The sequence below is a fragment of the Halichoerus grypus genome, chromosome 6 (genome assembly GCF_964656455.1).
Source record: "Halichoerus grypus chromosome 6, mHalGry1.hap1.1, whole genome shotgun sequence".
In the NCBI taxonomy this organism is placed as follows: domain Eukaryota; kingdom Metazoa; phylum Chordata; class Mammalia; order Carnivora; family Phocidae; genus Halichoerus; species Halichoerus grypus.
This window is the reverse complement of record NC_135717.1, coordinates 82,396,895-82,410,497: the sequence shown is the minus strand read 5'-3', so window position 1 is coordinate 82,410,497 and position 13,603 is coordinate 82,396,895. Positions and strand designations below refer to the sequence as shown.

The window sequence follows — 13,603 nt, the reverse complement described above, 5'->3', positions numbered from 1 at the left end:
GGGGTTTTAATGGAGGTTTTATTATGCGGGCATGATCGATCATTAATCCCCAGCCTGCCTCCTGTCCCTGGAGGTTGGAAGATGGGGCTGAAAGTTCCAACTCTTTCATCCTGCCTGGGTTTTTCTGGTGACCAGTCCCCATCCTGAAGCTACCCAGGGGCCCACCAAGAGTGGTTTCATTAGAACAAAAGATGCTCCTATCACCCAGGATGTTCCTTAGGAGCTCTGTGTCAGGAACCAGGGATAAAGACCAAATATATATTTCTTATTATCGCAGAGTGTGATGCTGATAATGATCTTGGGCCTCTCTAATTTCTCCTAATTTCTTGTGGGCTGAGTGTGCCCATGCCGTTTTGGGGTCAGCCGCCCTGGCGACCAGTCAGAGGACACTCACAGTGACCTGAGGCTACTCTCCCCTACGCTTGCCTTCCAACACATCCAAAGGCAGGACCACACCTGGATCCAACACACCTGGAGCCAAAGTTGTGCCTGCCAGGCCCTTCAGTGCAAATGTGGGCCTGAGGTGGCAGGCGATGGGGACCTGTGGAGCTTGTCTCTGCCAGATGGGCGGCTGGACTCTCCCTATGGCCTCTGAGGACCCCCTGACTGTGTGACAGAGCCCAGCATCAGCCCCTGGGGGTGGGCCGAGGTGGGACTGGCTCTAAGACCCTCTTAGGGGGAACTTTAGGTTTCGACGGGATTAGTGCTCTGGAGAATAGGTGTCTGCAGTTTGGAGGTCAAGGGTGACTGTGTGGGAAGGAGGGCCCCCAACTTTATGGAATGGCCGTGGTGTGTGTCTATATTTATTTTTCTAAGGAGTAGAAGGCACAGATGAGAGGAAATACATACAAGGAGATTGGGAAGGGATCCAGATGCCGCTTCAGCTTCAATGGGCTCATTGTGGGCCCTGGGGACCAGATTGCCCTGAGCTGGGGTGGGGCCTGTAGGGGATCACTGGAGACGTAAGCAGAGGTCCCCCCTGCATGGCCACTCCCCGGGATGTGTGACCTCTGGCCTGAGGTGCATTGGGCCAGCCGCATGGTTGGGTTGTGGTCTGGGGCAGGATGGAGCAGGACTCAGGTTGGGGGCGAGCCGAGGGCTCTGCGTGACGGGGTGACGAAGGGGAGTCCTTGTACCCACCCACAGATGTGTCAGCCTGAGCTAGGGAGCTGGCTGGGGCGGTGCTGAGATCATGGGCAGATGGCCTCCTGGTCCCCCATTGGCCCCAACTGAAGTCACCACATGGACATGCCCATGAAGAGGCCTTAGAGCCGCCCCCTGGCCTCTGCCCTGCTGAGCCTGGAGAATGCCTGCCTTACCCCTCCTCTGCCCTCTGTCTGGGCTGGCCTCTCTGCCTGCTTGCCTCAGGGGACTCTTCTGGGTGGGGCTGTGCCCCGGAGCCCCCCACAAGGCTGGTGCAGAGAAAGGCCTGTCCCTGGACCAAGTGGTGCCTGACCCCAGCAGAGCCAGAACCTGTGGGGTGGCTGTGGGGAAGGACAGGGAGCCACAGTGAACTGAGAGCTCAGGCTGCAGGCTCCAGGCTGGGCTCCACCCCTGAGTGCGCATGGCTCTGTCACTGCCCTTGGTTTTCTCTTCCATAAAGTGAGGCGTTGAACTAAAGATCCAGCTCTGACCTCTCATGGTTTGAGGACTGGCACCTGAGTTCGAGTCCTCCCGTAGAACTCGTTTTCAGACCGGTGTGGGGAAAGAACGTCTGTGGAGCTCCATGAGAGGGGCCCAGTTTGCCCCCCTCCCCCTCCACCAGGGGGCTTCCCCTCCTCCTGTTCTCACCGCCTCCCTCTGCATCCCTGCAGGGGAGTGTCTCATCACAGGACAATCCCACTTCAAGAGCTTTGACAACAGGTACTTCACCTTCAGTGGGGTCTGCCGGTACCTGCTGGCCCAGGACTGCCAGGACCACACCTTCTCTGTTGTCATCGAGACTGTGCAGGTGAGCTGGCCTGCTGCCCATCAGGAGGCGGTGATGGGCGGGGGCGGGAGGGGGGTGGGGGGGGCGCAAGGTGGTCCCGTCTGAGCTGCTGTGGTACATGCTATCCCTCTTTTCTCCAGAGACTGGAGCCAGGAGGGGAAATCTAGAGGGCACACGGCTCCTCCTGAGGGCTGGAGTCCCAGATTTGCTTTGGAACCATAGGCCCAAGCAACAGGAAGACAGCCAGAGGCCTAGAGTTCTTTATAAAGAAAAGAGGAGGATGGGAAAGGGTGTGGCGAGCTGAGCAGCGATGAGCGCTGGGCTCAGGGCCTTGTCCCGGCACACCTCCAGGGGGCCTACTCACAGAGACCATTCTGTGAGAATGGAATTGTTTCCCCTCAGCAGGCCAGAAGCTGCCTGGGGTTGTGCTCTTTCCCTGAGTAAATGGGTCCCAGGCTGGGGTGCCGTGTGGGGCGTTTGTGGTGATGTCACTCTGTGTGGCCCTCTTGGCAGTGTGCTGATGACCCGGATGCTGTCTGCACCCGCTCAGTCACTGTCCGCCTGCCCCGACTGCACGACAGCCTTGTGAAGTTGAAGCACGGGGGAGGCGTGTCCATGGACGGCCAGGATGTCCAGATCCCTCTCCTGCAAGGTGTGTTCTGTGCTCCACCAGGCCTGGGGCTGGTCCCGCTCACCCCTCAGCCCTGCTCCCTGCTCACCTCTTCTGTGAGGAGAGCTATCACTGGGGGGGTGGGTATCTTCAGCATGCATCCTTGCAAGAAAGGAAGGCTTCCTGGAGGAGGAGGAGAAGGAGGAGAGAGGGGGAGGAGGAGAAGGAGGAGTGGAGGAAGCTGTCTGGAGACAGGGAGTTAGTTGCTCCAGGCCAGGGAGAGAGTGTAGACGGGGAACAGGACCAAGATTTTCACTTGGTTTGGCCAAAGGGACGAGTTGAGGGTTGGGCACAGTGGTTCTGGTTCTGCTTTGAGATGGGAAAGGAGCAGAGACTGACTCGGAGAAATTAGGGGGTGGCTGGTGATGGGTCTGACCAGAGGGTGTCATGGGGCAAAGCCAGGCGACCCAGTGACCTGTGGGAAACACCGACCTATCCAGGGACTTTGCCAGGTGGCACCACAACCTTTTGGCGGCATAATCGCCACCTTCACTCTCCCTCTTCTTGTGCATGACTTCTGTGGACCCCGTGGCCCATTATCCTGGCATTGCGCACAGCCTGTCCATGTGTGTTTAATGCTGTGTGTCTTCCTGTGAGATCCCTTCCTCCAGGGTAAGAGGTATGTCTCCCACCTCGTCTCCAGGGAGAACTGCTGAATGCAGCTCTGCACACAGCATCACACAGCCTACGAGTGGTGTGCAAGGGCAGAAGCGCCTGGGGGAAGGCTCCGAGTCAGGGATTCAATGGGAGGCCGAGCTGCCTCCGCCGAGGATGCGGGAGCCTCTGCCGCCCTCTTGTGGCAGTAGAGTGAATGGCAGGCTACAGCCGGGATACTGGGGCACCTATTTGTACTACGCCCATCCTGCTTAATCTTCCTCCTGAGACCCCCTTCAACCTCATGGACATCCCCATCTGTCCCCAGCTCCTTGATGTCATTGTTACAGTCCTTTGTGAGATACTCCATATCTTTCCACTATACATCTGCCTCTCACTACCCTGCCCTCTCCCCCTCTTGGGCTAAAGGGCTAAATCTTGTCCCTCCTCGGTTCCAGGTGACCTCCGCATCCAGCACACCGTGATGGCCTCTGTGCACCTCAGCTATGGGGAGGACCTGCAGATGGACTGGGATGGCCGTGGGAGGCTGCTGGTGATGGTAGGTGCCCTCCCGGCCACTGCCGCCTTGCAGCCTGGACCTTACAAAGTACCTCTTGTGCTCTGGCAGAGTGGCTTTCTGTGGTGGGAGAAGAATTCCACTCTCCCCGGGCCCTACGCCCCCAGAGGGAGGAACAGGCCTCTCTTGTTTATGAGAGACTGGTGTTGTCTGGACGCCCCTTGTTTGCCCTGGGGTTCTCACTTCTGGGGCTCTGGCACCCCAGGGGCCCCCAGACTGGGTGGGTTCCCCAGGGGCTAGGAGATAGCATTTTGTGGCCCAGCTTCCTGGCTGTGGCAAAGCCTGGGGCAGGGGGCGTCTCCCGGGGGGTGCCCACAGTGGGCAGCAAGGGAAGAACCAGTCTGGAAGTGGCAGCTGAGACCCTGAGTTGTGCACCCCAGGGGTGCAGACCGTCCTGCCCCTGAAGGGTTGCACTGGGAACCGCCAGATCTCTCACCCCTTCCCTGGGCCTTTGCAATCTTCGCAATCTTGGGGGGCCACTCCCTCTTGGTCTCTGTGGCCCCAGAGGCACATTTGGGTACCAATCCATATATGTCACAGAGCTTCCTTATACATTGTGTCCCCTGGAAATTTCCCGAAGCAGGTGGGCAGGGTGGTTTTCACTGCCTTTTTATGAATGAAGCGACTCAGGCTCAGGTGAGCGGGGAGAGGTGCCCAGCACCGAACACACGGCTGGTGGCAGAGCTGGTCAGCGCTCTGGGCAGTGTCTTTCCTGCTAGATGAGTGCTTTTCATTTTTGGGTCTTCAGATGCCTTTGTACTCTTACAAATTACTGAAGACCCCAAGATTTTTTACAAAGGTTATATCTGTCAATATTTACCACATTAGAAATTAAATCCGAGACTTAAAATATGTATTTACGAATTCACTTAAAAATAACAATAATCATATATTGCACACCTGAAACCAATATAATAATGTATCTTATTGACATTTCAATAAAAAAATGCCAAACAAAAAATAACAATAATAAACCCACTCCATGTTAATATAAACAATATTTTTTTTTGGAAAAATAATCATGTTTTCCAAAACAAAAATAAGTAGTGAGAATACCATTGTTTTACATTTCTGCCAATTTCTTTAATGGATGGCTTAATAGAAGACAGCTGGAGTCTCAAATCTACTTCTGCATTCAATCTTTTGCAACATTATGCGTCATGTAGCCTCTGGAAAATTCCACTGCACACTTGTAAGAGAATGAGAGGGAAAAAGCCAAATAACGTCTTTGTATGATTAGGAAAATAGTTTTGGCCTCATGGACACCTTGAAAGGGCCTCGGGGATCCTTCACTCCCCACCCCAACAGATCCCCAAGACCACACTTGGAGAACTGCTGCCCTAGATCATTCCTCGGACCCCTGGAGCATCCCCTCTGATGCCACAGGGTCCTGTGTGCTATAGGGCCCTTGGTATAATCCTGTCATGGGCATCTGGGCATTCCTGATGAGATCTTGGTTTCCTCTGTCCTCATGACACCATATTCTTTCCCTTGTCTTGGAGTCCTAGAGAAAGTTCCATATTAGTGACGTTCTTTTCTAAAAAATAAACCTTATTACCACAGACCATAGAGCAGAAAGATCTTGGAGAGCATCTTGTCAGCCTCTCATTTGCAATTAGAAATAAAATCCCTTTCTGGAGCCAGAAAGAACTCACCCTGGGTCTCATGGTCATTGGGTTACAGAGCGAGGATCAGAGAACACAAGTCTCCTGACCCCCTCACCTCCTGTGCCCTGGTCTTCAGGGAGGGTGCCCCCCTACCCTACCATCAGCCATCCCACCTTCTCCATAACCTCCCACATCCCAGAAAGGGTGCTCTTTTTTTTTTTCGTTTTTTTTTCTTTTAATTTTTTATTGTTATGTTAATCCTCATACATTACATCATTAGTTTTAGATATAGTGTTCCATGATTCATTGTTTGTGCATAACACCCAGTGCTCCATGAAGAACGTGCCCTTCTCAATATCCATCACCAGGCTAACCCATCCTCCCAACCCCCTCCCCTCTAGAACCCCCAGTTTGATTTTCAGAGTCCATCGTCTCTCATGGTTCGTCTACCCCTCCGATTTCCCCCCCTTCATTCTTCCCCTCCTGCTACATTCTTCTTCTTTTTTTTTTCTTTCTTAACATATATTGCATTATTTGTTTCAGAGGTACAGATCTGAGATTCAACAGTCTTGCACAATTCACAGCACTTACCAGAGCACATACCCTCCCCAGTGTCCATCACCCAGTCACCCCATCCCTCCCACCCCACCCCCCACTCCAGCAACCCTCAGTTTGTTTCCTGAGATTAAGAATTCCTCATATCAGTGAGGTCATATGATACATGTCTTTCTCTGTTTGACTTATTTCGCTCAGCATAATACCCTCCAGTTCCATCCACGTCGTTGCAAATGGCAAGATTTCATTGAAAGGGTGCTCTTGATCTGAGGGCTGAGCCTACGCTTGAGTCAAGCCAAGGGGACTGAGGAAGCTACCGTCGTAGTGGGGGATGGTGGGACAGGAGGCCCCGGGGGTGACCAGAGGGACTTTGGGGGGCATGAGGGCACTCACGGTCTGGGAATGAGGGGGGAGGAGAGGGTGCTGTGGCATGGGTGGTGGAGTGAAGACATCACCGATTTCGCTGCTCAGCTCAGGCCCAGCCTTGACTGCCGGCATTGCATTTCAGCCTGCATCCTCAGGAGAACCTCATTCATTCATGAACTCACTCATTTGTTCAATCATTGACACAACACACATCTAGTGAGTGTGCAAAGTCACCATTCGAGAGGCCGAGGTTGCAACAGTGAGACAAAACAGACGAGAATCCCTGCCCCGCTTAGTTTATGTTCCACTCGGGGGAGACAGAGAAGAAACCCAACCAAGCAGTAAATTATATCATATATTAGAAGGTGATAAATCCTGAGGAGTTAAATAAAGCAGTGAGAGGGACAAGAAGTGTCAGGGTCAGAGGATTTACATTTTAAATAGGGAGGGCAGGGAAGGCCTGGATGTTTAGTATGGCAACACTTGAAATTTGTAAAGCAAACAAGGAACCATCCCTCTGTTCTCTTTCTTTTAATGGTATTTCCTTGGGTACCTTTTATTTGGGTCCGGAACCTTCCACTAGATTGTTCATCCTGCATCCTGTGAAGTCATAGCTGGAAGCTGGAAGGGGCTCCTAGAGATGATCATATGGGGCCCAGTCCTACCGTGTGATGGTTTCAAACCAGGGAGGCCATCCAGCCATGTTAGTTACACGCAGAGCAGGAGTCAGGACTCTGGGGTCCCAGCCCCGGCTCTGTCTTTGGATCAGGGCCCTCTTAATAGAAACCAGTGGATGCCCCCAGTTGTAAAGTGTGAAAGGCAAGTTTGACTCACCAAGGTGTCCATGAGTGTGCCCTTTGGGTTCAGAAGGCTGGAGAACAAACCATTTGCTGGTGGCCTAGAGTTTGGCCTCCAGAACCGTCCTGGTCACCCACAGGAGACCGCCCCAGAGTCCTTGCTGACCCGAACTCCTCTGATCGCACCCCCTAGAGTCCTCCTGGGCTCATGGCCTTTTCTCTCCAGTGACACCCAGGGGCTGAGTCGAATTCAGATGGGTGGATGGAACAGAGCATGCTGGATGGGGACTCCACCTGGCTACTGGTCCCAGCCCTGTGACCTTAAGCCAGTCACTTTCCCTCTCTGGGACTCAGTCTCTCCACCTTTTTTTTTTTTTTAAGAATTTATTTATTTGACAGAGAGACATAGCGAGAGAGGGAACACAAGCAGGGGGAGTGGGAGAGGAAGCAGGCTTCCTTCTGAGCAGGGAACCTGATGTGGGACTCAATCCCAGGACCCTGGGATCATGACCTGAGCCGAAGGCAGACGCTTAACGACTGAGCCACCCAGGCGCCCCTCTTTAAATGGCTAGATGATCTCTAAAGTCCCTTCTGGCACGACTGCTCTCTGACTCTAATGATTTAAGAGCCGGGATGTTGCTGGTGGTAAGCTTACACCGCATTTAGTGCCCCCCAGCCTTGGGCTTTTGCTGCAGTTTATTAAATTCGTATTTATTTTTGACCCGGGGAGCGTTTTTTGATGAAAACCATCTCATTAGCGACAGGCAGCTGTGGCTGCTTCGGCGGCCGCCGCTCCAAGGGGGTCTGCGTCTCCCCGCAGCTGTCCCCAGTCTACGCGGGGAAGACGTGTGGCCTGTGCGGGAATTTCAACGGCAACAGGGGAGACGACTTCATCACGCCCGCAGGCCTGGCGGAGCCCCTGGTGGAGGACTTCGGGAACGCCTGGAAGCTGCACGGGGACTGTGAAGACCTGCAGAAGCAGCACAGCGATCCGTGCAGCCTCAACCCGCGCCTGAGTATGCAAGCCCGGTGGGGTGGGGGCAAGGTGGACCTCGCAGAGCCCAGAGGTCGCCCGGCTTCCAGTGCCTTCCATGGCACGGTGCACCCACTTTGGGGGGACAGGAGCACTTTGCTTTTACCATCAGCATTTGATTATCTGCATCTGGGTCATTCATTCTTCCAAGTCCCTTGACGGTGCATTCCCCCCCCCCCCCGCCCCCCGCCGTGGGCCGAACCCTGGGAAAGAAGAGAATGGTCCATGTTTCCTGTCCCTGGACTTTCTCAGTCTGTTGGCGCAGCAGCCACACAGACCCAGAATTAAATTATCGGGAGATAAATGCACTGGGGTGGCCATTTGCAGATTTATCTGTGGCAACATTTCAGGCCTGCATGAATTTCCCCCTTGCCCAACCCATCCTGGAACTCTTTCTCCCTCTGTCAGTGGGCGTGCTCTGGAAATGCAGTTGGTTATGTATTTAAGCCAAACGTAATTAGGAAAGTTTATTGGCTGCAGAAGAAAAATCACAGTGATTTCCTGAGGCACGGGAGGTTGTTTTGCAGGGAGTGCTGCCCAGCGAGGAGCTGGTGGGCGATCTCAGAGCGGGAGGGGTCCTGGCCCTCTGGGGGCGGGCCCGGGTCAAGCCGTGCGCGGCTCTCTCTCCCCCCACAGCCAGGTATGCGGAGGAGGCGTGCACCCTGCTGACGTCCTCCAAGTTCGAGGCCTGCCACCGCGCCGTGGGCCCTCTGCCCTACGTGCAGAACTGCCGCTACGACGTCTGCTCCTGCTCCGACGGCAGAGACTGCCTTTGCAGCGCCGTGGCCAGCTACGCCGCCGCCTGTGCCCGGAGAGGCGTGCACATCGGGTGGCGGGAGCCCGGCTTCTGTGGTGGGTGTCCTCCCTGCCCGCCAGTCCCCGCACAGCCCAGCCGAGCCCTCCTCGGGTGCCCCGCGCACGGCTCGTCCTTTTCTAAGCACTGTCTCTGCATTACTGCATTCAGAACCCGGCCCAAGCGCATTTGGCAAGCCTGGGTCGTAAAAACTCTTCGTTTGCAGCCGCTTTCGCCTTCCATCTCCAGCAAGACACGGTGGTGGGGACTGGTTCTCCCACAGGACAGTGTGATTACTGTGGCCTGTTCTAGGAGCGCGAGTTGCATCCCCCTTACCTCGAGGTCCAGAACCTGGGAGTCCTTGCCAAGCAGAAATTTCCTGTGGCTGCTGCCACCTAGTGTTCAATACATGTATGGCCAGGTTGAGGAGTAGAGTGGGTCCACAGATCCCAGGGGACATTATCCGCACCCCGGAGGGTCTCATGAAGGCAGTGGGGGGCGGGGGGAATGCACGTACCAATACTTCCTTATAACTCCAGGCAAACCATCAGTGGACTCCTGGCCCAAATCTCTGATAAAGTTGTGTAAAGTTGAATGACATCATCGTCCCCAGCTGACTTTGGAGTCTCACTCTGCCATGTTAGATTTCTGCCACCAGAGCTGGTATCTGCTCCACATTCTGGTCCCTTGAGCGGCTAGATTGTGTTCACTTTGTTGTTGGTGGTGCTGCTCTGGGAACACGTGCTGGGTGGCCCAGCAGGGTCAGGCAATGCAGTGGTGTAGAGCCAGAACCTTCTTCCATTTTTAACTGCTTCCCTACTAGGTGACTATCACACTGGATAAAAGGACACTTAGATTAAGGCAGGGGCAACCAAGGAAGGCTTTCTGGAGGTGGTGTACTTGACCAGGCTTTAAAAAGGCACCATCTTGGCAGAAAAGAGCTGTTCCACGGTGGGATAGTAGTAGTGATGCGTGGAGATGAGGGGGGATAGTCTGAGAGGATGAGGTGTCATGAATATTCTGATTTTTAGGGTGAAGTGGATGTGCTTGGAGATAAAAATGTCCACGGTCTTGGCAGAAGCAGGAAAATAGGAGCTATGAGAAATGGAAGGTCCTACTATCATACCATGTATTTGAAGAAAAGCTTAGGTAGGGGGCTCTAGAATGTCTAGAAGTGTTGGGGCCTAATGAGCGCCAACTCACGTTTGGAGTCCAAGCAAGGTCATAAAAAGAGGAGCAGAGGCAGAAGTGAGGACAAAAGGAACCATATGTATGCAGGCATGTGGTTGTGCCTCCCTGACCCTCTGGGCTCAGGACGCCACAGAATCGTGGCCAGCAGCTGGAGGAGCGGAGTCTGAGGCCTCCCTGGAACGGGCCTGTGACTTCCCTGCTCTGTGGCCTTGAACTCTTCATCTCGCCCTCCACACCGTAGTTTCCTCATTGGGGCTTGCTGTTTAGAAATTGGGCAAAGTAATGAGGAGTAATGAGGAGTAAATGGCATGCTGTTCGTGAATACGGTTGTCTGCCATATTATGGTTTGGTTGTCCACCAACATTAGAAATTCTGTATTATCAGTGTGCTACAGCATCTGAAGGATTTCCTAATTTAGGACGTTGTCCCAGATGCTGAGGGCTTACTGACATATTCTGTAATCTCGAAAGAGCCACCGTCCTTCACCTTCATGGAGAACAGAACAGGAGGGAACAGGCTGAGATGTGGTTAGGGAGGCATAAAATGTGGGGGTAGGGGGTGGGAAGGAGTTTTCTGTATCTATGGGCTTATGTGGAGGCGAACCAGAGAAAAATTTGGCCAGAGGGCCCTGGAGGCCTGAACCTAAGGAGGATGGGCATTTTCCTCCTGAAAAATGAACAGAGCTCCCTAAACCACTAACTCCATCCTTAAGAAGAGCCCACACCAACTGGGGACGCTCAGGGAGCAAGGACTGATCACGTAGCTACTCTGTGGGATGCTGGGAGGAGCTCTGGGAGAAGCACACACATTTTTGTTTTTCTTGTAACTTGACAAGAGCATGGGCTCCTTGCAGGCAGGGACCAAGTCTGACCATTTCTGCATCCGTGAGCCTAGCACAGCCCCTGGTACACAGTGGGCGCACAGTAAAGATCTGTTAAGCTGAGGTATGCACTGCTTCTTCTGGGGAAGAAGGCCAAAGGAGAAATTTCATAGGGCTCTAAGCCAGCTCCAGAGACAGTCTGTCAGAGAAAACAAGCTCTCAGCTCCAACTGCTCCTTAATGGGCGAAATGTGACCTTATTGTCAGAGGCTCGATGGATTGAAAGCAAGTTGCATTCTTATGACCCAACACGCACCATCTTAACCCACCGTGCTCTAAATATTCATCCACAGACCCAGCCTCTCCACTAGTTCAGAGAAAAATCCATGTCTAATATGGTGACAGAGCCCCCTCCCTTCTCAGCTACGCTCAAACACCAAACCCTGAGCGGTTGCAGGAAGCGGAGGCTGCAGGGGCTCCCCAGATGCTCCCATCCCCGTGTCCAGGGTCCGTGGCCTGGTCTTCCTTTTACAGCTTCTGTGACACATGCTGCCTGTGGGTTCCTACTGTAGAAATGGATTCTAAGAGAGAGCGAAGGATTCCAGTGGTCTCAGGAGGAGTGTCCTCAGAGTGAGGCTCTCATTTCCTGGACGCAGCAGTTGAGCAATGGGAATGGGCATTTTCCCGCACCCTGCAGTAAAGAATTTCACCATTGGGGTGCTCCCGGGAGTACACGTGTTGGCCAGAACCCAGGAGTGCCAGGGCTCCTTAGGCCTAGGCCTTTCTCTGGAATGCCCCTCCCTTCTGGAGCCTGCAGAGCCCGGGCTGTGTTTCCCCAGTCATCGTAGTGATAAAGTAGCAGTGACCATGTACCAAGGACCTTGTTAGCTCACTCAGCCTTCACAACAAGCCAGGTGGGTATGAGTCTCTTCCAGCTAGGAAACTGCTCAAGGTCATGCAGTAACTAATAGCAGAACTGGGGCTCAGACCCAGGAATTTGGGAGACAGAGCCCATCTATTTCCCTGGGTTGCTGCTTGGCCCCACGTCCTCTTGGATCTTGGACGCTATTCTATCTCTCTGTGGGAGGCCAGGGAGAGTGAGGGCAGTGGGGAGGCATGCGGCCTGCTTTGCTGGGGCGGGTTCAAGAGCGGCCCTGCTCTTTGTGGCTGTCTTCCAAAGCATGGCTCCTTAGGGGCAGTTTCCCTTTTAGAGCATAATGGTGAAGAGCATGAGCTTTTGGGTCAGGGAGAACTGGGTTCAAATCCTGCCTCTGCTTCTGCCTGGGAGGCATGATCTTGACAAGTCACTCAGCTTACATTGAGTTTTCTTCCCTGGAGGAAGGGGGCCATGAGATCTAGCTCAATGAGAGGCGTAAAAGGCATAAAAGCTGTGTGAAGAGCAGGGTAGGTGCTAAATTAATTATCAGCATCCGGGGAGAAATGCCCTTGCCTGCCGCTCTCAGTTCTTTTTAATATTCACAGTATCAACATCCCCCCGATTTCTACACGTCCCAGGCTTCAAGGATTCAGAGACTGCTAAGGCTGGAGCCCTCGGGTTCAGCAGAGGGGAAACCGTGTTATTATCAGAGACATTTGCCAGCCTGAAAATGTGGTTTTGCTCAGAGTGGGAAAGGAAGGTGGTGACCGTATAGATATAATTGGGGTCCCAGCTGCAAGGGGTGGCACCCCAAGTCCCAGAACCCCAGTCCTTGGCATCTGCATGTTTCCATGCTTCCACTGAGGCCTTCCTCCCCTCCCCTCTCTCCCAGCGCTGAGCTGCCCACAGGGCCAGGTGTACCTGCAGTGTGGGACCCCCTGCAACATGACCTGCCGCTCCCTTTCTTACCCGGATGAGGACTGCGATGAGGTCTGCTTGGAAGGCTGCTTCTGCCCCCCAGGGCTGTACCTGGATGAGAGAGGAGACTGTGTGCCCAAGGCCCAGTGCCCCTGCTACTATGATGGCGAGATCTTTCAGCCCGAAGACATCTTCTCGAACCATCACACCATGTGGTAAGTGTGAGCAGCGGGACTGTGGACCCCAGGAGTGGCAGAGCTCGGAAGGGAAATGGTCCTCCAGGTCCTTCACTTCCTGGATGGGAAACTGAGGCCCAGGAAGGGAAGGGACTTGTCCAGAGTCACACAGCAAGTCAGAAGCAAAGCTGGGACTTCACCCAGCTCGAATGACTTCCTTACCTCTCGGGGACCTAGAACAGGCTGCCGGTAGGACTCCTTCGGCTTCATTGCCAACTCCCATTTACCTGCACTAGGCCTCAGTTTCCCCTTTTGAGAACAGTAAATGGAGGCTCCGTGTCCCTCCCTCCAGCCTCCTGGCAGTGTTCTCAGGCAGAGGAAAAGAGACCACGGCAGCTTTGCTATCCCGACCTGCTTCGTGCACTGCCCTGAGAAATAGCTCCCACCACACGTGCTTCTTGCGGCCCTTTGCCAGGGGCCTCGGTCACAGTCAGTTCCAGCAGGGCCATCATGGTCACAGGAGAAACTGGTAACGCAGCGTTTGTTGGGCAAACACTTCCTTGGCACGTGCTCTGCCCTGGGTGCTGGCCTAGAGGCTGGTGATCCAAAGGTGAACAAGACACAGTGTGGGCCCCCAAGGAAGCTGACAGTCTACTAGGGAGACCAATTAAAATGTCTTGATCCTGGAATATTTGTCATA

General features: G+C 53.9%; 1 protein-coding gene across 2 annotated transcripts in view; it reads left to right on the top strand.

Moving 5' to 3' along the window:
* VWF (von Willebrand factor) overlaps nucleotides 1–13,603 on the top strand; it is a 134,220-nt gene that overhangs the window by 42,549 nt on the left and 78,068 nt on the right. For both annotated transcript variants that reach the window (XM_036117632.2, XM_078075515.1), the window contains exons 11-16: nucleotides 1,815–1,951; nucleotides 2,444–2,582; nucleotides 3,653–3,753; nucleotides 7,917–8,112; nucleotides 8,766–8,981; nucleotides 12,702–12,942. In XM_036117632.2, coding sequence (XP_035973525.1) covers nucleotides 1,815–1,951; nucleotides 2,444–2,582; nucleotides 3,653–3,753; nucleotides 7,917–8,112; nucleotides 8,766–8,981; nucleotides 12,702–12,942 — 1,030 coding nt within the window. The remainder of the gene's footprint in view (nucleotides 1–1,814; nucleotides 1,952–2,443; nucleotides 2,583–3,652; nucleotides 3,754–7,916; nucleotides 8,113–8,765; nucleotides 8,982–12,701; nucleotides 12,943–13,603) is intronic.